Genomic DNA, 27,468 nt, shown 5'->3' on the forward strand with positions numbered 1-27,468 from the left:
CTTGGAATGTGCCGGAAATCAAATAGACTATATTCTAAAAAGGATATCATTGTGAATAAGTATTTGATGCAAACTCGAATATGAGTTATTGAGATTGAGAAATTGAGCATATCCTCCCTCGCTAAGAGGAAGTGTTAAAGTAATAGCTTTGGTTGGATCTGATATCAGTGCATAGAACAAATTTACACATACATTCGCATATGTATATGTATATACGTATACATATACATACATACACGTATCACAAGCTATTTAAATACTTGTGATTATGCCCAGATCAGACTTCATATATAATGAGAATAAATCAATCTATGAATTGATATATCTATCTGCTCAAGGCAGATTAATCGTCACCCAATGATCGGGTTTGAGAACTGCACAATAATAATAATATGCAATACTGTGCATCAGTATCGGTATTGGTAATCATGCCCAGGCACGATACTTGCTATATACTTCTTCCATCATCGGCAGTTTATAATCATATTGAAATTGCTTGTTGCATTAACGGGAGGTTGTTTAAGTCATGACTAATAGTTAACACCACGTAGGAACATGACACTACGTGGCAAAAGCCACATAAGGGTCATGTCCCTACATGAGTGTAATCTTTCAAAGCATATGTATGTTAACCGCTTGCTGGGGGGAAAACATCATTTCAGTGGCATGCTAATACCCCAGCAAATCAAACATTATCATCTACGTTCCTTTAATAATCTGTCTTCTATACCAAAGTCTGCAGTCAAGAACAGACATCATAATATTCAGTCATAGCAATTACAATAATCTGTGATAAATATATAACAGTATATGTAAGAAAGTATATCTGTGACAAAGTAAGAAATACTCGTCTGATTGAATCTGAAAATAAAATCTATTTTCTCTATCTCTGATCCTAGATTCCTTAACACAACTCCCATGAGTTTTTACAATGAAGTCGGGCAACATTGTATAGATAAAGAGTAGTCAACAATGTTGAAGATTGTAGCTACAACAGAGATCTTTATCTCTGGAAATATAGACATTATTAACGTTATTGCCACCTTCACCTGAAAAGGACAATTATGTTTAAATTGTAATATTAAATGTAATGACATGTGTCATTCGACATATGTTGAGACATGGGAATTTGAAGAGTTGTAATTGTAATTCTTTTATAGAGTCATGTTTTGAGAATTTGGAGTAACCTTTGGTTGGTATGTGAAGAGTCTTTCCTAAAGTTATTTATGTCGCTTCAAGCGATAGGCTTGTACACTTGAAGTTTTGTGATCAATAAAATGAAAATTTTGTTATGTGGCTGGGTTTTTCCGTTCATTCTGGTGTTTATTGTTTCAGTATTGGCTCTTTCTCATTGCTGTTTATCATCATTGATTTCTGGGCTCCAGTTTTAACATGGTATCAGAGCCAGGTTGGATAATAGCAATTAAAGAAGAGGGTTTTTCTGATTATTAGTGTATGTCATGCCTCTAAGGAAAATATTTTTTCAAGTCTAGATATGAGATGTGTCTTCATCATTCTCTGTGACCCTCGATGAAGTTCAGTGCATGAGATTGCAGAGATAAATCAATACTTTTGTATATTTCTTCATGTCTACCCATTTAAGCGATTGTGCAATGTATTCTTCATTTTTCATGCATATTTTTTAATCATGAGCCATGCAGTTCAGTGCATGAGATTGCAGAGATAAATCAAGACTTTTGTATATTTCTTCATGTCTATTCAGTTAAGTGATTGTGCAATGTTTTCTTCAATTTTCATACATATTTTTTAATCATGAGCCTTGGGTTTCAATCCTCCGGTCACAGATATGTAGTGCCTCAAAGATGATAAGATCAGATATCTTCCTTGATTGATCATATGATTTCCTTCATCAGTTTTCAGCCTTGGATTTTATTTATTATTGATGCTTGTGTTATATTCAGTGTCGGCTATCTTTTGATTCATATTATTGATGAATTTGATGATCTTATTCTTTATGATGTTTCTTCTTTGAGTTGTCTCTATCCTTGTCTGTATGTCTCCTGCATTTGAGATTTCGTTTAGCTCTTAGCATTATGTCCTATTTAATGTGTGATGTTCATTGTTAACCTTATGAATTTGTGAGTTTTGTCTTCTTTTCGTTCTGATCCATTCATAGAATAGCTCTTTTAAGTAAAGTATTTTTGGTGAGATCTTGTTGCATGCAAAGGAATTGGCTCCACTATGGTTTTAACTTTTGGCAGAGTCTTGTCTAGGTGAATCCCATCTTCGGTATTGGAACCTTACTCTCAAGATAGGATAGAAGGATTAAAATGAAGAATGTATGGTGGAAGGCTTGGTGGAAAGGACAAGATATCAGCTACCCCTGCGGGATTGATTATCTTCTACTGTGAACTTGCAGAACTGAGAATTTTTTTTCATATTTGGAAATCCATAAGAAATGCTCTCAATGATAACAACACAACTTGACAACTTGCGTACGTGTCGATGAGGAGGTAATATGTACATAGATTTGGTGATTTCATCAGCAGTTCCTTACAAAGTGCTTAATGTTGGATCAATGCAATGAAGGCTAGACCATTCCTCTACACCTCCGAGATAAGCCATTTGTTAGTATGAAGAGTTCGTACCATTTCATTGTTATAGAAGAAGTGAGACATCTAATATCAAATGAAATTTTTGTGGTGAACTTTCAGATGAACTGCTAGAGCACACCATCCTTCCCTTGTATCGATTTCAAGTCTCCCTATTTTTGACCATTTTCTTCACCATTTCAATCGAGTGCCTTTGCATAAATGACCAGGATAAATTTGTCTGATGTGCATGTGGATACTGTAGAAGTTGTCGAGTTTTCTTCATCAATTATGAATATTGTCATTCTTGGCTCTTGCCAGTTCATCTTTAGTTTCCATTATCGAGATTTTGTCTAGCCAGCATTAGTTTTCTCCAGTCTCTCTCCTATCTATTTTCACATCAATTCCCTTGAGATGTCATTTTCAATGAAGAGAAGCTTAGAGATGGGCATCTTTGAGGGAATAATTGGTGAATTTTTTATTTTGTTGGTGAATTACGAGTTCGACATTTGATCACTGTGTGAGTCAAGAAGACCAATGCTACACAGCTATCTCTACATTCGACTGAGACATTTCACATATGAGAATATTTCTTTTGACTGTTAAGAGATTTTAAAATTGGTACAACTTTTCTTCAGATTTTATAGATGCAGACAATCAAAAATAACTCTTTTATTTTCTTGAATTCTTATTATTTAACTATAAATAGTTGTAGAGGCATTATTCTAAATCTCTGTGTATGTGTGTTTATTGAGATTAGACCACAAAGAGATGATTATTCCTAGTTATATTGCTTGAAAGAGATTTTTTTTTTAGCATTAATAGTTGATTTAGTTGCAGGATGCAACAAGATAAGGATCACAACTCCAAAGGGAGATTTTAGCTTCGAACGGAGGCTTCATAATTAAGAGGGAGTGCTTATTAAATCTCCTTCATTTTCATATATGATTGTGATGCTTGTGGTATTTGTAAACATTTGAGAGTTCAATGGAACTAAGTCTTGTTTTTACTATGCCTATTTCTATTCTTGTGTGAATAAATGAGATTGTAAGATCAGCTATGGTAACTCTTTCACTATGCGATAGTGAAAATCATGTTGAGAGAGTCCACGATGTCATCATGTTGAGAGATTCCATGACAGTTCATGTTGAGAGAGTTTGTGATTAAAGGCTTAGTTGTGAGTCTTACAAATCTGTCATGTTGAGTGATTCCATGATTATTAATAATGAGTAATTGTTACAGGTTTTCATGTGGAGTGATTCCATGATCATTAACAATGAGTAATTGCTACAAGTTTTCATGATGAGTGATTCCATGATTAACAATGAGTAATTGTTACAAGTTTTCATGATGAGTGATTCCATGATTATTAACAATGTGTAATTGTTACACGTTTTCATGTTGAGCGATTCCATGGTCACAAGTTTTCATGATGAGTAATTCCATGATTATCAACAATGAGTAATTGTTACAGGTTTTCATGTTGGTGGATTCCGTGAATTTTATTAGATCTATATGATGAGATTCTATCATTGACATTTTGGTTGCAATCTTGTATGATTGTTTAGGTAAAAATCTCTCTCTGGCTAAGAGGGAGTATTGAAGATTGTAGCTGCAATAGATATCTTTATCTCTGGAAATATAGACGTTATTACCGTTATTGTCACCTTTACCTGAAAAAGGAAACTTATGTTTCGACATACGTTGAGACATGGGAATTCGAAGAGTTGTAATTGTAATTGTTTTATAGTCACGTTTTGAGAATTTGGAGAGACCTTCGGTTGGTATGTGAAGAGTCTTTCCTTAAGTTATTTATGTCGCTTCAAGCGATAGGCTTGTACACTTGAAGTGTTGTGATCAATAAAATGATAATTTTGTTGTGTGGCTGGGTTTTCCCCTTCATTTTGGAAGAGTTTTCCCCGGATATTTCTGGTCTTTATTGTTTTGGTATTGGCTCTTTCTCATTGTTGTTTATTATCATTGATTTTTAGGCTCTAGTTTTAACAATAAAAACGTTAACAATGGTATTTCAAACCCCTAAAAACTGTTTTAAATTTTTTCACTGCCTGTCCTCATTTTTCGTACAAACAGAAGTCAAATTTGAAAGAATTTTATGTTAATATTTAAAGTTCGCCCAAATTTGAATTTCATGCTTGGAATTCAATGAACTGTGCAACACAGGTAATAGTTATGTCAAGGATTGAAATCTATATAGGTATTTTTAAATTAATGAATCATAGCACAATACTCAAGTTTATAAATCATAAATTCCCTATAAATACCTTGCGAATCTACTGAGCCAAAAGACCCAAAAGACACCCTCCCTCACTCAACAGTGATGAAACCAATGATCATGTCCCCAGTTTGTCAAAGGTAGGAAAAAGACCCCATCCCTCCAAGCCCAAGTTCAACCCATTAGTCTGGACCCATCCTATGACAATACCAAGAACCATGTCCCTAGCTTGCAAAAGGGTAGGAAAAGAACATGTCCTTAAAACCTTAGCCCACACCGCATCATATTTGCAAGTGCTAACTAGAATTCAAAATTGACAACTTGGTACATTCGTAGACCATTACTGAATAATTTTTCTTGATGGATTGACAATCAATCCCTTAAATAAAATGTGAAAGTTCTAAGGAGTAATATTTAAATGAATTTCTGAAAATTTAAGTATTGCTGAGTGCATTTCTGGAAGTCTGGCTTGAATTGATAAATTGAACTCTAGATTGATGCTTTATTGATAGATAATTGATTTACATCCTACTCTTTCAAATTTACCTTCTGAGTTGATGATTTTTCAACTAAATTATGCTACTCTTTGAGATCTTCAATTGACAGAAGAGTTGCATCTTTTCATCCAAATTGAGTCCCTTGCAAGGGATACAATTCCTCATAAACAAGCACTCCCTTCAAGTTTGTTTTGGTTATTATCTCAAATCTTTTTTGCTATCATTGCCAATAACGCTTCTTAACTAATCCCAATTGGCCTTCCCCATTTACAATATATCAGAAAGGTTATACGTATGCATATCAATTTGCATACAGTCATTTTGCAAAAAGGATACACACATCCATAATATACAGATTTCAGAATGCAAATGTTCAAAAAAAAATCAGGTTCTATAGGACTAGCCTGATGCATTCATACGAAAAAGCCAGGTAGTTAGCCACCAGAAAAATGGTTGTCTCCATCCACACCACTTCACACAAGCTTAACATGACGACAAAAGACTCTCTTGGGTTTAGCATACTTGGAAGATCCCAAATCCTTCCAAGACAACTTTCAAAAAAACATAAATGTTGTACAAAAGTTTCAATCGATTATACAAACTCAAATACATTATTTCTAGCTGATTTTGAAGAACCGTGTTCTATTCACAACTGCAATAGGGTTAAATTACCATGGATCTCATTAGACCTTTTGAAAACAGATACGTATGAGATTCAATAAAGTTAGAACAGCATCTCCATTATTGCATATTCAAAGTGATTAACAAGTGATCCAATTTACAGTCTTGTATGCTGATTATGTTCAGTAGCTAGTAACTGTTAGTGTTATATGGCACGATTGCATGTCTAATGGGGTAACCATGAAACTAGTTTCATTAAATCTAATGGAATCTCTTCATAAGATATGCAGTCATGTGTTATGAGGATTAATGTGCTCATGGTTTTTTGGGCTTATTGGAAGAATAAATTAATTTATACAGATCATTGTGTAATGCATCCAATATTGTAAAAAACATTTAAAGCTTGACTTAAATGTTACACGCCAATCTTGGGCATTAAGATTGGAGAGTGCAGTTGAGATGCCCTGAAAAACATGTTTCGCATTTGTCAAAGTGGGAAAATGGGTAATAATCCTTCAATAACTTGACCTTAAAAATGCCAATGATAAGTCTGAAAATTGCTAACCAAAACTTAGACAATTTTCCAACATTTTACCTAATGACTCTCAAGATACTTTTTCGACCACACCAATACTGTCTAAAGAATACAGTATGTAATAATGTATAAGCATACAGTATGTAATAATGTATACACAATTTGTATACCTCCAAGAACAATCTCATCCAAAATGCTTTTTAAATTAATGGTGTCGACACATACACATTCTTTCCATCGGATATGTCATCCATTGTCAAACTCTTTATGAGAGGTGTTGATGAAATGTCTCTCATTAACAAAAAAACATACTGCATAGAAATACAAAATGAAAGTGTCTATAGTGTGATACATTTTGCATAAACATATAAAAAATAAATAAGGCAGTTGATCTCAGAATTTATATAAACTTTCAAATTATCATGTCCCCCTTCTTCGCAATAAAAAGTGATAAAATTAGGTCCAATCACTTTATATTCTTATTAGTCCTATTTAATAAAAAGTGTAAATGTGATTTTAAAAGGGGATTTACTAATGCAATTGAAAAAGTATTTTGATATTTAGAGGAAAAATATAATTGAAATAAATAAACAAATAGAGAGCCCAACAAAAGCAACTATAATAGAACTACAAAGGAATCAAGCAAGTTTCCTGGTTATTATGTAATTAAGTGCTAGCAGGTTTCTACAATCCATAATGAGTTTGAAGCATTCAAGAGCAAAACATCTTGGTGCAAAGGTGATCACAGGACGAAGACCCTTTGGTTTCCATTACAAGCTTGACAAAACCCCTCTCACTCTTCAAAGGCACTAAAGGTGGCGATAGGGCAGAAATGGTTTGTACTTGCAAACAAATTTTCATATCGGTGATTTGTTGAAGAGCATCTAGATGTTCAAACTTAAAGGTTCACAGTTCAGTTTGTTTGCAGAGTGTAACAAGCTCACAATATTTCAAAGAGTTGATAATTGACTGCTCTAGATCTTATCTATATTGTAATACAATAATAATCATTAGATTGCTGTCTGACTTAATTCTCTATCATTATAATTGTTATTTTTGTGCCAGCCCACCGTGAGAACTATTAAAACATTGTAACACTTCTTAATGGTCATCTAAATTGGTATTTAGACTATCAAGTAGTTTCTATTTCCGTATTTAGTTCACAATTGTTCCTTTCAGAAACATCATCCTTGTAAATCCATAGTTGGCATAATCGTAATCGTCAAGTTTTTGGGACCGGTGAGTTTTTCCATTTAATCATGACTTGGCTGGGGAAAAAGATCACCAGGTTTTTGTGAAAAAATTGCCAATTACTAGCCGAGTTTTTGCAAAAAATTAACCTTATGTTAAAAACAAAAGGCAAAAAGGCTATACATATTATATAGAGAATTACAGTATGCTAGTAGAGCTAGGAAAAGGAAGATGAGATTGTAATGATATATTTACTTCTAGTTTGACATAAACTATTTACTATTTTGCTTCCTGCCACCAGCATTCTGCATGAGAATGCGACTTTGTACCCACTAGGCAATTTATATATATCTAAACCCTGCTTGTTTCTTCTGTACTCTCATTAATCAACTCATTACATGCATCTTCCCATTGAATTTTGCAAAACTAATGTATTGTTAATTAAAATTTAGGCAGTTTTTTAGGTTCCAAAGCTTTTTTGAAAAAAATGGCCGAGTTTTTCCCGATCTTTTTTGGGGACTTGGGAAGTTGTTTCCAAGCGAGAGTTTTCCAACTATGTGTAAATCTCTATAAGTAGCTTTCATCTCCTTTGTTTAATACAAAAACAACAATTTACAGTAACATGGTACTAGAACAAGTTAATGGGACTTCATAAACTTTGGCGATTTTTTTATGAAAATTTTGAACCTATTTATAATCTAGAAATATTTTAGGCAAGAGCCTACAACACAACGGTAACTTGTGAGCCTCTCAAGTGGGAGGTCTTGGGTTCAAATTCGGTTGACACATAAAAATTATTAATTACAATAAATAATAATTAATCTAGGCTTCCTTTTACATAAAAAAATCTAGAGATATTTTTAAGAAAATTGTTTTTGAATATTTTTTAACATAAAAAATGTTGAAGGTATTTCATGAAAATGTTGCGGTTTATGCTTGAAGTTTTTTGCTGGAAATTGCAAGCCTAGTTGAGGGTTTCGATCACATGATTTCCAAATTTGAGCAAAAGTCTCTAATTTTCAAGGGTTGCATGTTGCTCGCATGTGTTGTTTTTCCACACAAAATCTCATGATTTGTTGCATGGTTTCTCTGACATGTTTTACCTATTTTTCTTCAAAAATTATTTGTTAATTTTTAATAATAATAAAAAATATCCGTAATAATAGATTTTAATAATAGGCAAAAGCCTACAACGCAATGGTAACTTGCGAGCCTCTCACATTGGAGGTCTTGGGTTCGAATCTACCTTCACTTAACATATAATAATAATTAATTCTAATAAATAATAATAATTAATCTAGGCTGTCGTTTACCCATCAAAAAATAATAATAATAGATTTTAATAATATCAAAATAATTACATAGCCACTAAGATTGGCAGATAAAGACCTCCATCAGCACCCACCAAATGCACAACACCATTTCAGCCCCTCCTACGACTACCACCCAAACTAGACACAAACTATCAGAAACCACTAGTATACTACCAAAATTGGGCAAAAATCAAGCATAATTTATTAATCATCTTATAGTTAACAAAAATAAAAAGCACCTCAGTTTACTACTACATTGATTAACTTTAATACAACTAACAACCTCAATTATGAACACAATTTATTTTAATTTCCATAGATTCTTCTATTTCTCTATGAAATTTATGGATAATCTAAATCTCAAATTATAATATTTATAATCAATAATATTGAATTTAGAAATATATTGAATAACTGTATTAGAAATCATTCTTAAAAAATTGTTTGTTTATTTATTTGCAGTCTTTCTTAATTTATTGAAAGTTCGTTTAAAACCTGATCTTAATTTAATTTATTGAAATTTATATTATTCAAACTTAATGAGGACTTTTGTTTATTGTATTTTAGAGATTGTTCAAATTTCTTATTTTATTCTTTCCTCGACTCAAATGCAAACATGAATCTTATGGCTTGGTTTATAACTATGCTATAATGTCATTAACATTTCAAGCCTCAAAGAGTTTGCAGGACCCTAAATTTTTCTTCGGGTTTCATTCACAGACTAGTTTTTGCTAGGGCCCACAGAAATGTTAAAAATAATCCCACTGTAATTCTCTCAGCCCCAATTAAAACTATTGTTGCAGAAGATTTTAAAAAAAACCTAAATTTGATTTCATTTTTGAAAGCTTTGATATAAGAAAATATTTGTAGCTTGAAACCTAAGTTACCAAGGTTTGCACCTGGACCCCCCAAACCAACCCAAGTCCAAACTGGTTTGTGGTTCGAACCGGTTCGCTGGGTGGTCCGGGTAGGATTCGAACTACTTGGAACCCAGCTTGAACCCAGGCAGACCATGCCGAAAACCGCCAAACCAAGAACCACATGAATTATGGGCCCATGTAGATGGCAAAAAGTGTTTTTTTTCTGCAAAATTTAAAAACTTTTGGGCGTCTACAACCCAAAAAGGCTGTTCTGTAATGCAATTTGGTTACAATCAAAAAGAGTAGAGAACCTGGTATTTGTGCATTACAATTTGTGCCTTCTTCTACACAAGAGTAAAGAATACAAAGAAAGGGAGACAAAGAAGTGGGATGTAGGTGCCAAGATTGTGGACTTGGATGCTTCCATTACTCGGCTTACACTAGATGATTTTGAAGAATTTGATGTCAATACCGTTGTTGCTGCTGCTGCTCCCATCGGCCTTAGCTATATTGCTGAGTCAACTAATGTTGGAGAAGAAAAAGATGAAGAAGATGAATATGAAGAAGGAGATGAAGATTGAAGAACTTAAGATATTAATAGATTTCTATTCCATTAGTTGAACAATGAACGTGAAACAATGATACTTGAACTTGATGCTATGATTTATTTTTAATGTTTTGAATCATTGATGTTGAACTTGTTACTTGAACTATATGAAGGTATGATCATTCTAATTATGAGTTTATGGTGTTTATGTTGTTCAGATTTGTTTATGTTGTTTAGATGTGTTTATGCTACTATGCTACATTCTAATTTTTATTCATGCTTCATAAATATGCGTGTGTGTGTATTACATGTTTTTGTACTAACAAACCCAAACCCCTTTCCAAATTTTTTACAAACTTGCGAAACAGTTCTTGAGCTTCAAACTTGGAACCGAACTCAAAACAGTAACTTAATTTGAAACAGGTTCATATCTCAATTAAATAGATTGTACAGAGAAACATGGTTAATTCAGAATGTGGACTTTAACAATTGCACACAAATTTCATTCTATTTTTTTAATAGAAATACATACAGACTATTATAAATACACATAAGAAGTGATGATTTGTTCAACCAAGTTTAGCATTAAGCCTATGAGACCAGGGTTCAATTCCTATTTGAATCTATTGTGGAAGGCAAATCAAACATTTAATGGAATCCCTACAACTTATGATCAGCGTTCCACAGAGATAGTTCAATTAGACTGGAATTTGATAGTGTACTTGGGATGGGCAAATCCTAATATTTCACTATCTTGTCATTCCATTCAACAGGGAGCATTCATGCCTCAAGTTTGCTCCGTCTTGTCTATTACTTTTCCTGTTCCTGCCTAAAGCTTTTGCACTTGAAAACACACCTCCAGACAGTTTCCTGTTCCTTTCTAAAATGAAATATACAATGTTCGAACTAACCAAAAAAGTGACAATATTAATATGCCTGGATTTCAGTATGCAATTCTAACAAGGGGTTGAATTTGTGAACCCCAAATCAAAGCATTTAAGTAAGCAGATCCGTCACAATTTCAACTGCTTTGTTCATTCATCCCAATTTCAAACAATTTTTTTGCCTCCCCGCTCTAGAGATAAATTTTTAATTCTGAAAGAAATTAAAAAAACGGTACAGTACTCTTTTTAGGGTTTGGGTCAATTTAGTTGTGCTCCAGACTCCTCGTTAGGGTTTCAGCCGATGCTACATGGCACCGACTTTCCTTCTGAAGCTTTTCTTTAGTTTTGCACCGTACTAAATTATTAATAGCCTTCCAGGCTTACATTTATTTACACAACCCTAAATTTCAATTGTTGTTTCCGTTGCAGCATAGTTTGCTCTAGAACTACATCAAAATGATAAAACACACTGCTAAATTTTCATTGGGGCTTCCGTTAAAGCATAGCTTTTGCTCGAGCTCCATCACAAATATTAAAACACACTACTCGCATCTACAGCCCCATTCGATAAAAGCTAAGTCGAAACTGAATTTTAACTCACTGTCGAGAGTTTCTAGAGAAAAATATGCCCATCCGACAAGCGTTCAAACCCTAATTAAATATATTGTTAAAAAAAAGCTGATTCGGAATGTGATCCTTTGAACTTGCAAACAAATTTCAGTTTGACTTCTTTGACAAACGTATGTACAGTGTTTGATTCACTCATCAAACAGGGAAAACTGTTCAAACGAGTTCAGTTTTTTAGCCTTTTCCACCGAGATTCAAATCTTTAATCAAGCACATTCATCAGAGCAAGACAAAAACATTAAAAATCCCAAGAACTCAAATATCATAATTTATTTTAAGCCATACAGGGTTTTTTTTCACAAAAAAACATATACAATGTATATGTACCGAACCTTTGAAAATTTTATCGAAGTGGGTTTTTCTTTTATCTGGCTTACCTGACTCGTGCAAATATCGGAAGACTAGGTAGTTCATCTCCAAGGAAGTGATCGTGGCCATCCACGCTGCTTGAGATGAATTCCCCTGCAATAGTATAGACTGCCTTCTTTAACGCAGCAGATTGAAAGCTAAGGAAATCGTTCATGGCCAAGCTTCTGAGATTAAAATTGATTATGGTGCCAATTAGACATGCCCAGATCACGAGAGCCAACGGAGACTATATTTGGTTATGTGTATATGTCATGGGATTTTGACAATTGTGTATATGTCACGAGGGTTTGTAGATTGGGTTAATGATGTCCCGGGGTTTAACCTCTACTCATTACGTAGCTGCGCTCTGTGGTTATCCCGACCACAAATCGTTGGTACATCAACGATGAATAGTAATTAAAGATTTGACCGAATCATGATAGCCGTTGATTAGAGATGTTCTATGGGAAGTACGGACATTTTTGAAAGGGTAAAAGCCATATTTGGCGGTTTTTCTGTTTTATTTTTAACTTCCTTTTTGGGAGTAGGAAAATAATTATTTATGAGAGTTAATAATAATTTTCTTTATATCTTTTCTTGGTGGGTCCATTTGTTTGTTGGAATAGGAATACGAAAATTGGAATAAAAAATGTATTCTTTGTTTGGTACCTCAAATCGGAATAGGGAATAAGCATATGTCCATTCCAAAAAATAGTTGTTATTGGAATGGGTCATTCTTATTCCCAATCTAATTTTTTTAATTTTTTGGTAAAAAAAAATAAAAAATTAATTTAAAAATTTTTTTAATATTCTTTAAAAAAAAAAATTTTTTTTTTTTCTAACATTTTATTTTTTAAAAACCTTTTTTTATAAGTTTTTTATTATAATTGTTTTGAAAAAATGAAATAAATTATGTTTCTCATTAACTTCATTGAATAAAATAAAAATAAAAAAGTAAAAAAAAATTCCAAAATATAGCATGTAGGAAAAAAAAATCTTTTGTATATTTAAGTTTTGATTGTGAAATAAGCCAAAAGCCAAAAAAATAATGGCGAGCAGAGCAAAAAATAAAAAGCGATATTTTCTTATAAGCTTCATTCGAATATTCCCAGGCACAGACAAAAGCATTTCAATAATCTAGGGCATCTGCATTTCCGCCCAGAGTTTCCTCCAGTCAAGAAGACATTCGAACAAATACCAGTAGAGTGCAGTTTAGGGAAGATCATAGTCAGAGAAATTACACGATCAGCACTATCAAGACTTCAAACCAATTCTCCTCCTTGGCGAGTACACAAGATCCAGAGGTTTCTGAAGTGCAAGTGCGAGGAACCCTTAATCATCACTATTCTCATCTTAATCTCCCAAGAAAAAGTCATCTTCATTTCCACTCGACACACAGTTTATACAAGAAGATTTATTTCTTCAATCTCACTAAGTATGCAGGCTCCAAGCTTAATTAACCCTATCTTTACCCAACAACCAGGTTTTGCCATTAATCCCCCTGTAGATCAATCCACTCCATCTAAGGTAACCCTAACTCCAAATTCTCCAAAAACCTACATTCCCCCTCACTGTAGATCGCCAACTGTGAGCCCCTCTACTCATTTGACTTCGACTCCCCCATAGCCCTACAAGGATGCATCGATAGAACAAGAAGACAAGGTCTTAATCATAAGTGATCAAGATAGTGAATATTACTAGCAAGAGTGCCAGGAAGTTGGATTGTTTGCCTATTGGAATGGCCCTAAAGCATAACTGTATAATCTAATTGACTTGTTGGAAGGCTACGGTAAATATCTTTCATCACTCTAACAGATTAATCTTTATTCATTGCAGCGAAGAGGTTGTGAAAAAGGATTTTCTATATGGACCTGATTGTTTCTTTAGTGGTCATGCGGTTAAATGTTTTCATTGGATTCCAAATTGCAATGAAGATAACCTAGATTTTTCAATTCCTACTTGGTTTTCTATAAAACCTATTCCTCTAGAATTGAGACATATTAGCATTATCAGAAGAATAGGGCAGTCTATGGGAAAGCTAATTAGGTTAGACGCCTCCTTTGAAAGTTGTAATAACATTAAACTCTCAATCAAATGCAAAGCAAACAATTTAACCCTCAAACCCATCAAAATAATCACCAATAGATCAATTTATAAACTCAATTTTCAGAGATATGAAGGTGGAATTACAGAAATTATCAGGCTTGATGATGATCAAAAAAATTCATTCAAGACATTGCAAGTCATAGCAGAGCTCGATGACTTCCTTCCTATGATCAGATTAAGGCACCGTAGAAGGATGCAAAAGGAGTACTCTACTAAGGATAAGGCAAAACTGGCTAATGAGGAGTACAGTGATGTCCTAATTTCTCAAAGTAGTGGAAAACAAAAAGAAAATGCAATGTCTTCTCAAGATAACAGAGAAAGGAAACGTCAGTGGAAAGACTCCAGTCATATAGAAAAGAACCAAGATGAGAACAAAACAGATTGGGTTGAGCAAAAAGATCTTAACCCCAACCTAGACAAGTCATACTATTCAAATAAGTGACGTAGGTTATAGAGCATAAGTGTTGATAATAGAAAGACCAAAAGGGAATAGAAGAAAGCCAAAAAAAGAAAAGAACATAAGAAATAGAAAAGGAACAGAGAAAGTCTTCAGAAATCAGCATGGCAGACAATAAAAGTTTATCTATCCCTACCAAAAATATTGAGAACAACAAAGATACAGATCTACACATCAAAGCCCCAGGGTCAGATAAGAGTATACATATTGATAGTCACAAAAAGGAACAAAGGCAATAGGTGGAAGAATCATCTTTGGCGATTTCATTACCTGAAGTAAAGATTACAAAGAGGTTAACTAAATTTTGGCAAACTCCTTCTCCAAGGAAAGAATCTCCTGATTACAAATGTAACAAAAGTATCTCAGAAGGACACGGGTCTATAGATATCCCATTACAAGTATTCCAAGACTTCTTGAATAAGGAATTGACTAAGTATGAAGACAAGGAAGAAGAAGCTTTAATATAGATAGAAAAGGAAAATTTAGAAAGGCAATCAGAGGAATTGATCCAGGTTTTTTACTTTGAAAATAAAGACAGCTCTACTCCTTCACAGAAAGAAGAGCTTATACAATAGGTTTTATAGTTGGGAAGAGACAATTACACCTTTGAAGATCTCAGAAGGGATCTATTATCTCTTGAAGAAGAGAATATACCAAACTTAGTCTCTATAGATTCAGCAGATAAAAGATCATGTGAGGATGAGGATAGAGCCACCTTGGTACATCAAACCATAACATAACAAGTGTTACAAGAGTTGGGTAATGAAGATAAGGAGGTCAAAGAAAGCAATCAATCTGAGGCAACCAAAAGTGCACAAGAAAACCTAGACCAACTGGGTATAGCAATGAATTAGGAAGGTATTAAATCAGCTAATTATGGTTTGAAAAAATCAAAAAGAGGAAGGAAATCACTCAAGGAACTCAGAGAAGCAGATGGCTAGGCTCGAGAATAGCAGAAAATTAGCCAGATTTTTAACATGGGGAAGGGGAAGAGCCTTCCCAAAGAGTCATGAAAATCATCACATGGAATGCTAGGGGTTTAAATGCCCCTAGCAAAAAAATTATTAAAACAAAATATTAAATTATTTGAATCTGAAATCATTTTCTTATGGGAAACTAAATTAAATAAGACAAAAGGAATTAAACTAGGTAAGCAGATAGGCAATTGGAGTATTGCTACACAATAATCAATTGGAACATCTGGAGGTTTAGGTGTTATTTGGAACCATAGGAAAGTAGCCCTAGATATATTAAGAACAAATAACTATTGGGTCAGTAGTAAGGCTCAAAGTTTAAAATCTAACCTCATGTTTATTCTTATTAATGTTAATGGTCCCACTGGTAATCTTGAAAAGAAATCAGTTTGGGATGAAATTAGCCAATTCATGACTGAGTACCGAGATGGCCTAATAATTCTAGGAGGAGATTTCAACACCATCCTAAACATGAGTGAAAAAGTAGGGGGTTCTCAACAAATCCCTCAATCCTCTAAAGATTTTAGAATAAGGTGTGATTATCATAATTTGATTGATATCCCACTTAAAAACGGGAAATATACATGGAATAATAAACGTAAGGATTTTGCGTATATAGCTAAAAGATTAGACAGATTTTTCATAAGAGAAGAATTAGATATAAATAATTTAAATATTCTATCTTCAATTCTTCCTATTGCAAGTTCCAATTATTTTCCAGTAAGGATTGAACTTTCTGAGCCACATAAACTTGTTAGGAATTCTTTTAAATGCAAAAAGATGTGGCTTGTTGATCCTAGTTTTATAGAAAACATCAAAGTCTAGTGGTCTCAAGGTAACCTTGAAGGTTCTAAAATGTTTATTTTCATGTCTAAAATAAAGATGTTAAAAGAAAAGATCCTCAGATGGAATAAAGAACACTTCAATAACATTTTTAAAGAAAAACTGGAACTTGAAGATAAACTAAAGGAATTAAATTTAGAGATTATTAAGAATGGTATGAATAATGATAGCTACTTCCTTGAAAAAGAATTGCTTGCTAAGCAGGAAGATTTATTGTCTAAGGAAGAAATTTTCTGGAGACAAAAGTCACGAGAAAGGTGGTTAGAGGAAGGAGATCAGAACACAAAGTTTTTTTCATAACTCTACCCTCTACAATAAAGCTAAAAATAAAATTTCAAGTGTTAAAAATCATTTAAGTATTTTAACTGAAAAACCAAACGAAATAGCAAATACTTTTGTTAATCATTTTCAGAAAACTCTAAATAATTATGAAGGATCAAACAAAGTTGCTCAAAACAAATTGCTAGAAGTTATCCCTAAACTAATGAATGAAGACGGCAATAAAGCACTTAATAAACCTATAACTTTAGAAGAAGTTAGGACAGTGGTGTTCAATATGAACCCAGACAAATCCCCAGGACCAGATGGATTTTAGGCATTTTTCTACAAAAATGTTGGGAAATTATTGGTTTTGAGCTTTGGGAAGCTATTGAAGCATCTAGGAAAGGTGGATCCTTGTTATCCAAAATCAACTATTCCTTTTTTCACACTAATTCCTAAGAAGTCGGAGCCTGAGACTCTGAGTGATTACAGGCCCATTGCGCTATGCAATTTCATTTATAAAATATTCTCCAAAATTTTAGCAAATAGACTTAAGATAATCCTTCCTAAGATTATCTCTGAGGAACAAACAAGATTTGTGCCAAGTAGATCCATACTAGACGGCGTACTCATGATTCAGGAAACTATTCACATGGCTCAAAAGAATAAAGAGGAGTGTATGTTCACGAAGCTTGACATCCAAAAAGCCGATGACATGGTAGATTGGAGATTCCTTTGTAAAACTCTAGAAGCATTCAGTTTTTCTCATCAATGGATTAATCTCATTTTAAAATGTATCTCTACCACCAAAATTTCTATTCTTATCAATGGTTCCCTTGAAGGGTTTTTTTGAAATTTCTAGGGACATTAGACAAGGAGATCTATTATCCCCATTTTTATACATTATTATGGCTTAAACATTTGGGAGATCACTTACAAAGGCTTATAAAAATAAGGACATTAAAGGCATCACAGTTACCAAAAATATACCTTACATTACTTATCAACAATATGCAGATGATACGATTTTGCCAGGTGAAAGTTCAGTTAAAGAGGCAACAACATTAAAGTCAATCATAGATAGTTATATGAGTGCATCTGGTCAGAAAGTTAATGAATCAAAATTAGAAATATATTTTATCAACACAGGTGTCAAATTGGAGAATCAGATTTCTCATATAATGGGTTACAAAAAAAGGCTCGTTTCAGTGTAAGTATCTTGGCATTGAGTTAGAAAAGGGTATAAAGTCAAGTAAAGTTTCGCATAATGTATTGGAGAAATTGGAAACTAAAATTGGTTGTTGGAAAGGTAAATGGCTTATGAAAGCTGGAAAGAATATCAAGAATAGTTTGGTTTTATCAACCATTCCCACTTATCCACTTTCTTGTCTTCCCCTTCCCAAGCATCTCCATCATAAACTAGAATCTAAGTTAAGAAATTTTCTCTAGAATGATTGTGAGGAATCCAAAAAATTGGCACTGATTAAATGGGACAATATATGTAAACCCAAGGGGTGTGGAGGTTTAGGTATTAAGAACCTTCAGTGACAAAATGAAGCTTTGGGGGCTAAGTTAACATGACACCTCTATTCAAAAAGAGAACACAAATGGGCCAAGATTTTTTACAATAAATATTTAAATGCAGAAGACCCTATATCTATTTTCAGAACTAAAACCCTCCCCAAAGGATTAGAGAGTTGGAATTTCATGATCAAATGTCGTCATCTTGTTGGCAAATACTTAACTTGGGATGTTGGTAAGGGTGACGAAGCCCTCTATTGGGAAGATTCTTGGGATGGGCTTCCTCCTATTGACAGGAAACTTATTCTAAGGAACCTTAAAGAAAAACTTATCAATTTATGGGGTAGTAAGGTGAGTGATTATAAAACCAAGATCATTAGGGAAGACTACACTGAATGGATTTGGAAACCAATAAAAGAAATAGAAAAAGATACATCTGTCATTGAGGCATATGAAAAGATTTTACAAGAAAGGAAGGTTAAGCAGCTTGATAGGAATGAAAAGCTCATCTAGGTAGCATCAAATGATGGGAAATATAGTGTGAAGAATAGGTACAAAGCGCTAATTAACTCTAAGAGATGGGAGGAAGTGGATATCCCATTGAGACTTTGTTGGGATCCTGCCTGCTTACCGAAGGCATGATTTTTCTTATGGTTGGCCTTTTAGAATAGGATTTTGACGGTAGATAGACTCCAAAAGATAGGTTTTGTAGGCTCTTCCAGGTGTGCTCTATGTAAGTTTGACTGTGAGACTGTAGGCCACCTACTATATAGCTACCCTTACTCACATATATGTTGGGAGTGACTTATTCAGAGGTTAGGTTGGTATTCCCCTCTCCCTAAATCATTTATGGATTTACTCAAAAGTTGGCCTGACAACATATGTAATGGTATCTATAGTATACTTTGGAACATTTGTCCCTCCATTCTTGTATGGGAAATTTGGAAGGAAAGAACAGAAAAATCTTTAGCAATATAGAGTTGAAACCTGAAGAACTTGTGCTAAAATTAGAAGCCAACATAATTGAGATGACCAACTCTTATCTTAGGAAATCTAGAATAGAAGAAGGTTCCTTTTCCATATGGGATGGTCAAATTAAAAAGTTATGGTATAATTTAATAAACCCTCCCCTCATCTATCTTAAGCATAATAAGGAAGCTAGGAGAAAGTGTAAATGGAACCCTCCTCCGAAGGGATGGGCAAAACTCAATTTCGATGGAGCTACTAAAGGTAATCCAGGAACTATTGGAGTAGGAATTGTCATTAATGATGATAAAGGTCAGTGGATAGCTAGGAAAGCCACATCCATTAATCCCACTACCAATAACTTAGCAGAACTCAGAGCACTAGAAGAGGGGCTGAAATTATGTATCCAATTAGGATTATCAAAAATATTTATTGAAGGCGATTCCCAAATAGTTCTAAATGCTATTAAGAACAAAACAACTCCCAATTGGGTGCTAAATTCCAAGCTAGAAGAAATTATTAATTTTATTAATAGATTTGAGGATGTCTGGATTTCTCATATCTTTAGAGAAGGTAACCAGGAGGTAGATCTTTTGGCTAACAAAGGAGCAGATGGTGGTAATAAACTGGAATTAAGATATGGGTCTTGATTTATTATTATGTCTGATTTCTTAGGATAGACTGTTAGGCTATGTTTCAAGATAGTCAATAGATGGCATTAGTATCTTATAGTTTATGCCTTATAATGCTTCCCGAAGGTGGTATATCATTAATGTGTGTTAGGGATGGTTCTTTTCCAATAAAGAGGAAATCATTAATTCTAGGAGCCTTTTATTTAAGTGACAAGGTAGCGTCAGCACATATCTTGTACATCTCATTTTTTTATCTTCGTCACTATGTTTAACAATGTGTGTACGAGTTTACAACCGAAGCTTGATCGTGTCATTATTTATTAGTGTCATCGAATGGTGTAAGTGTTTCTAGAGTTTTCATTGTCTGGTCTTTTCTTTCTATAGTTTTGTGCCCAGTCTCTATCAGTCAGTGAGAATTGTCTAATATGGATTCAAATATCTACATTTTTCATATTGATGAAGTTCACACCATGGCCTTTTGAGGAAGTATAAAACTTGAAAGATGGAATCGCATTCTCAAACCAATTGATGGGATGACTCAGATTGTAGTTAGTAGAGCAATCGGTGAAGGTGTCTTTGACTACGAATACACCTGGAGGACAAACAATGACATTATAGGTACTTTTATCGGATGCATGGCTAAAACCAGAATCAATAAATGGGCTATGGTAAGACTCTTTCTGAATTTATTTACTCCACTTGGTGTTAAGGCATTATAGAGGCAATTATGAGTTTGGATGAATATTTGAGTGTCCCCCTCCCAGAAATGTACATGAATCACCCTCCTAGGAGTCTTTCGATGGTGATTATTCCTAGGAGGCTTGCTCTTTTAATTAGGGATCAGGTACTCTTCAACAGGGTTTGGCCAGAGATGGAATCCTGTTTTCATTTCCTTCTTTGCTAGAGGAAAATTACAATAGACTTGGATCATGAATGGTTGTCTAACTACCTAAGCCTTTTCAAGGATTATGTTCACCTACAAGTAGATTTCGGTAACCTATAAATGTTAGACTTCTGTACCCCTAACATTGAGAAATCCAGCAGAGAGAAGTACTCCTTTGAATTTCCTCCCTACTTTCAGTCAAAAAATCCTAATGATGTAGGAGAAGTTATTATGGTGTTTTCGAAGAAGTAATAGTAGTCATAATATGTGGAATAGAAATTTCTGGACCTTATTTATCGACAACTAGAGATTTTTGTAACAGATTATCTCTGTATGTTTTTAGTTTTCAGTTGCAAGGAAGTGCTTAGATTAATTCTGCATTTAGTGACTGATACAATGGTAATCTGAATAAGCATCAAATTTTCTTAATTTATTTGTACATATTGGTCTAACTAGAAAGGTTTAGTAGTGGTGTGTGTAAGTAGGATTCACTCAACACATTATAGCCAAAGGTAGTAAGGTCTATTTTAAGTATTAGGAAGAGTTAAATCTTCCATGGTATCCTTCCTTTATCTACTCAGTATTTTCACTTACAAAGTGGTTTTTCAAGACAACAAGGTTAATATGGGCATTATTCTGCTTTAAAAGACTAGTTTTTAGAAGCTGGAATCCTCAATAGATTTTTCTCTCTTCAAGAATCTCTCCTTTAGTATTCAGTCGTAATTATATTCTCACATTGTAACTATTGTATTTGAATTTATTTATCTAGGGTATGCCCCTTTTAAAATGTAATAATATAGGACCAAAGGTCATGGGTTATACTAGAGGTTTTATTCTCTGTTCTTTCCTACCAGTGCCCATTTGAATGGAGATACTCTATCGTAACTCATTCATTTTAATTAATATAATCAAGGCCTTGGCCGTTTATTGATCAAAAATAATAATAATAAATTAATTAATTAACCTTTTTACCATTATTGAAAAAATTAACCAAAAAATAATAAATTAAAACAAAAAAATTTAAGGGAAATATTTTACAAAATACAAAAGTTAACCTTATTCCTATTCCATTTTTGTACAACCAAGGAGTTACATATTCCCAATCAAATACCAGGTTAACCAAACAAGAATGGAATTTCTCTTTTTTATTTCCATTCCTATTCTAATTTTCCATTCTAATTTTCTATTCCTATGCAACAAACGGGCCCTAGGTCCATTTGGTTGCTCAAATTGGACTGGAATTAGAATTGCGATAATCCAATTTTGTTAAATTTGATGTTTGGGTCAAAAAAAGTGGAATTAGAATTGTAGAATTCTAATTTTACCCCAAAATGAGATTACCACACTTCCACTCAAATAGGTGGAATTGAGAATTCAATCCAAGGTTTGGATTTTTGAGGATTTGAATAAAGGTAAAATGAAATCATTTTTGAAGTTTGCTACCTTTGCTAACCTAAATATGATATGTCGCAAACATCTTTTTTCACCATTTTTAGAGATTTCATTCTACTCTGAAGATTTTTCTGTTCTCTCTGTTTCCGCGCACTTGATCAAATTGGAGTTTTCTTAAGTGAGGGCTTTCAACTATTACAAGGCCGAAGAGCATTGTGCCCTATGTTTGTTTCTTCGTTCTATTATAAAATGGGTTTTAAATCTTTGTAAAAAAAATCCATGCTGGACATATAACCTTGTGTTGGTGAGAGAAATTTTAAACTTCATACTCAAGTAGCCACTGAATCTGTAGATTAAAAACACCACAGCTCTAATTTTGCATGGAAAATCATCTTGTTTTCTTGCAGCCATTTTTGGACACCATGAGCTTGTTTTTCCATACAAATTTAAAAAATAGAAGCAACTTCCATGAAACTTCTTCTTTATACATGCCCTCCTGTATAAATGATGTAACTTTTTCATTTCACCATAGATACATATACAAACTTTCAAAGCAAACATTGAAATCTAGTTCCATGAAAAATGTGGGGTGGGTTGAAATGTATAAATTGAGTGGTCTGTGTTGACGATTGATACTTATCATTTGAACAACTATTATGTAAAATTGTACATGGTCCAAAAATACACATGAAGTAATGAATTCGTCAAAGTCGTGGTCGATGGGAGAAAGTTGAGAGAATAAATTATCTTGTTTGTTTTTCATTCTGAATCCCAATGGATGAGTAGGAAGAAAAAGTCATGATTAAATAGAAAAAATATTTAAAAATTAAAAATATATATTAATATTTAATAAATACATTTTATTTTATTTTAAAGAAAATTTTAAAATTCCAATTCCAATTTTACAAACTAAACACGGAAGATGTATCTTCCCACTCATCTTCCAGGTTAACCAAATAGGACAAAAAAAGGTTGCAAAATTAGATTTTGAAATTGAAAACCTAGTTTTGACAAAACTAGGTTCTGAATCAAAACCTAGTTTTGCTAATTTTGCAAAACAGATAGACCCTTAATAGTCCCTCCTTTTAAAGGCAAAGACTAATGTTTTCGTATCCATTTGAAACAATTAATTTTGCTTTCTAACTTTTGTGATCATACAAATAAAAAAAATCCTATGGTTAGCAATGCCTTAATATTTTTGATTTCATTTTTACTTCAAGTTTCCTATTTTTCTATTGGTTCGTGTTGATTTTCCTAGTAGTTTTATGTGCTTCTATTAAAAAACCAAGAAAGTTAAGTACTATCCAATCAATAGTGACCATTTTAAAAAGTAAAACATTTCCAAAGTTTTTCCCATAGTTCAAGTATCACATGTAGAGAAGAGAGAAACATTGGTGAAAAGCATTGAGTACATTTTGCTTAAAATTGAGTAGTTGGCAACTTACATGTACGCGCACTTTAATAGTTAATAATATTATTATTAAATGTTGCATTAAAGCCTACAGTTGGTGAAATGACCCTAGCTATAAAGGTCACTAAATCCCAATATTATACTGTGGCAATTCGTCAAATAATTTGCAAACAGGCTCTGATACCACTGAAATATCCCCGACCGGATTATTGCTCCTTTTTACACCCAAAACTTAACTTCAAGGGTTTGACATTCCGTCAAACAATTAGCAAGCAATAAAGGTATATTCCTGTTTTAAAATCCTGTAGATGCACACAGGGAATTTTTTAATACTTCTAATATGCAGAGTTGAGTGCTTGATCATATACGAAGGCACCATGTGGAAAAGCCTGTTATGAGAATGAATAATAATAATGATGAGGCGATATAGTAGAAGAGATTTTTATCTCTTTTATCGCCCTGATACCTTTGCTGCCGTTACAAAACCCGCGTCACACAATTATATGAATCACACTAATAAGTGATGCTAGTGTATGTCATAAGAAAACAGTTGCCTCTCAACATGAGAATGATAATGCCCCACACAAAGAATCTGAGACAATTCGGCCTGCGAACTTCATATGGAGTACTGCCGTTGATTCTTAAACTCCCTCATCCCTTCGTAATACCATCGACCTTGCTTGCTCAACAGTCTTCAACCTCAGTTTGATGCGCATGGGTTCCTCTTGTATGCAGATTATTATGTATCCAATAAACTCCTTGCGTAGCGGGTCTCTCGTATCAACTCCGCCAACTGCTCATGAATGTTTGCCAAATCTGAGCCGGTAAAGATTCTGAATCACTGGCCCTGATCCCAAATAATCATCCCCTCAAACTTCACTTGCGTGTGTATTGAGAGCCCTTATTCATATGTTGCAGAATTAAAGAGTTGCGATGACACTCATATGTTATGTTATGCATAGAGTCTAAGAATGAGATCAAAATACGATGATGGAGGAGAGACGATGCCAGCAGAGCACAATGTCTCAAACATGTGAAACTGGAAATGCTATGAACGGTCAGGTATAAGGAAATACACTGAAGCCTATAAAAGATATGAAAACGAATCTGCGAATACACCAAGAGCATAGATGACGAATGCCTGCCTATGATCAGGAATGGTCTAAAACTATCTTTCAAACTGAATAAGACACTCGTTCCCTGTTAATCAAATGTCCCTAGTCAATAAGTGCTTATTCGTAAGTGACATTTGCCTTTCGTCCAGGTTCGGTTTTAACGATTTGTGGCAGTGCCGCTGGAAGATTGACTTGGAGACTCGCCTTCTTTCCTAGATCTGTTCAATACTGCAACTGATCCTGAAAATCCTAGATTATATCTTCGAATATCAACCCACAGAAAGATCCTCCAAAGTTTTTGGTCTTGAGCCACAGATTCTGCCCTGATGAAATGACTAAATGTCACCTCCAATCTGCAATAATTCGGATGATGTTTCACACCCTCAAAATTGCGTACCAATTGAGAGTTTTCGTTCTCAATGGCCAATTGTGACAATTGCGCAAACCCTAGGTTCCATAATGCACTTGTGATTAAATCACAATCTGAAAATCAAAGAGAGATAATCAACTGCCTGATTCGAATGGAGCCCCGGGGTGCCTATTTATTCTTTTCCCTCCATCCTCTCCAGAGACTTCTAGAACAATTTTGATCTTATCTCTTAAGTGACTTTATTAAATATTTTCCAAGTCACTTTATTAAATATAAAGTTATCTTTTAATAACTATTTATTTAATTAAAATAATTAATTAGTCGTCCTTGGACAACCATTAATTATATTAATTAAATCGAACTGTCACCAAAAATTGGGGACATGACAGTTGGCTTTGGTGAATGTAGTTTTAAAACAAGAATAAAAAATAATGCAACTAGGTTCAACTCTCATTTGTAGTTTCTAGAACAAACAATGTAGATTTGTAAACTTTCCAAGTTTCTTAGATTTCAGAACAAATAGTGCAAATTTATAAGCTTTCTAAGTTTCTTTTTGGTATTCGAGACATCAATTTGCGCCTGTGGGTAAAGAACCACATACATTATTATCTTTTGTTTATTAGCATTCGAACCTTTTCGATGGAAATTCTTAATTTACAATATGTTATGTAGCATATGCGCTTCACGAATGTAACATATCGTAGAGTTTGCAGGCATACCTATTGGGTTTGTAGTCCATACAAAGCTGCAAATATTTAGGATAAGATTTTTTAAAAACTTTATTCACATGCATATTTTGGTGGCTTCTCTGCTCTTCCCATTACCAAATTTGCGTAAGTGGATCTTCATTTAATAAACTAGGGTTGCAATTAAATCTATAACTAGTCTCTTCATACTCTCCTATTGGTGATATTCAGTCTGCAGCCTTTTGCAGTCTAGCCCCAATTTGGGACAACTTTTTGTACATGTATTTTAAGGTTAAGCCCATTTTGACATAAGGTTTTGACAAATTAAAACATTCACTTCCATAATCAAAAGCAATTCTCAATAGTTAAAAAATAGTCATAATTTAGTCACTTTGCTTATATTATAAATTGTATGCATTGCATATTGTAACCAAATTTTGTCATTTTATTTGTTCTAAATTTATTGTACAGAAAACTTTGACCAAAAAACTCTCCAAACCTTTGATGTAGGCGATAAAATTCCAGTAAAGTTTGATTGTACATTTATATGACTTATGTAATTTTGTATGTTGTAAAGATCAGAAAGCCATATTTAATAACAAAGTAGAGATACTAGTGCATAGAAGCAGAGAACTTCAAGTTTGAATTGAAGGTATTTCATTTTTACCATCTTCGTAGTTCTTCCACTATTTGGATATTTTCACCTCTGGATAAGTAGTAAGAGCTAAAATTATATATCAATTTTTAGGCATCTTTAGATGGACTGGTTGACTTAACTGATACAAAAATAGTGAGATAGACTAATTGTTTCAAATTAATATTTTTGTATGAAATATGCAAGAAAAAATAAATCATGAAGCCTTTTCTTCAACATGGGGTACCAATCAACTACCAACAAGCTCTATGCTCATGGTGGGGGTCTCATTGTATTAATTTTACAAGCCTTGGTCATTTGGATTGATTTCTCAGTTGTAATATTTTGAATTGAAATGATACCCAATGTTTAAACTCATGGCCATGACTTGAATACAAATTTAATGGTAACATCAAGTAAAACAACAAGAAGTGTCTGTACTATATCTAAACAATAACTTCCTCAACCTTTGATATTGTTTTTTGTTTTTTTGTTTTTATCAATATTACCATTGGGTTCTATAGGTTGTTACTTTCAACCTTCCATTGTTGTCTCCACTTGGCAGCTTGATGTTGTTTCATTCTTTTCTAATAAGTGTGGAAAATATGACTTTATTTTCACTCAATTTTTTTGTATCTAATATCGCTTCTTATAAATGATAATTGAGAGATTCATCAAAAAACTCTTAAGACACGTATTATACAGTTACTCAAAGCTCTCCAAAATCTTGAAAAGAATGGCAAACTTATAGTTTTTGTTCATAAAAATATGACTATGAATTCAACAACTACAAAAACATGATTGGTACCTGCTCCTTTATGATTTTCTTTTTTTTTTCGATAGATTTTTAGATTTGCACCATTATTTTGATCCTCCAACTTCTACAAAAAGTAGGGACTAAAGCTCCTTTAGAGCTCTTGTTTTGATGATGGATCAATGAGTATGATTTAAAAAATTAATGCAAAAAATTCTACATTTATAAGTTTATTGCACAAATCATTGTGAATTG

General features: G+C 33.5%; 1 protein-coding gene across 1 annotated transcript in view; it reads right to left on the bottom strand.

Annotated features, from left to right (window-relative positions):
• HOS15 (WD-40 repeat family protein) overlaps positions 1–12,475 on the bottom strand; it is a 60,854-nt gene extending 48,379 nt beyond the window's left edge. Inside the window, exon 1 of the mRNA XM_089830002.1 lies at positions 12,238–12,475. Within this exon, the coding sequence (XP_089686128.1) occupies positions 12,238–12,298 (61 nt within the window). The 5' untranslated portion in view covers positions 12,299–12,475. The remainder of the gene's footprint in view (positions 1–12,237) is intronic.
• Positions 12,476–27,468: the final 14,993 nt, after the last annotated feature.

Source organism: Cupressus sempervirens, chromosome 5, assembly GCF_028749045.1.
Source record: "Cupressus sempervirens isolate cs-2001-9-10 chromosome 5, ASM2874904v1, whole genome shotgun sequence".
Taxonomy (NCBI): domain Eukaryota; kingdom Viridiplantae; phylum Streptophyta; class Pinopsida; order Cupressales; family Cupressaceae; genus Cupressus; species Cupressus sempervirens.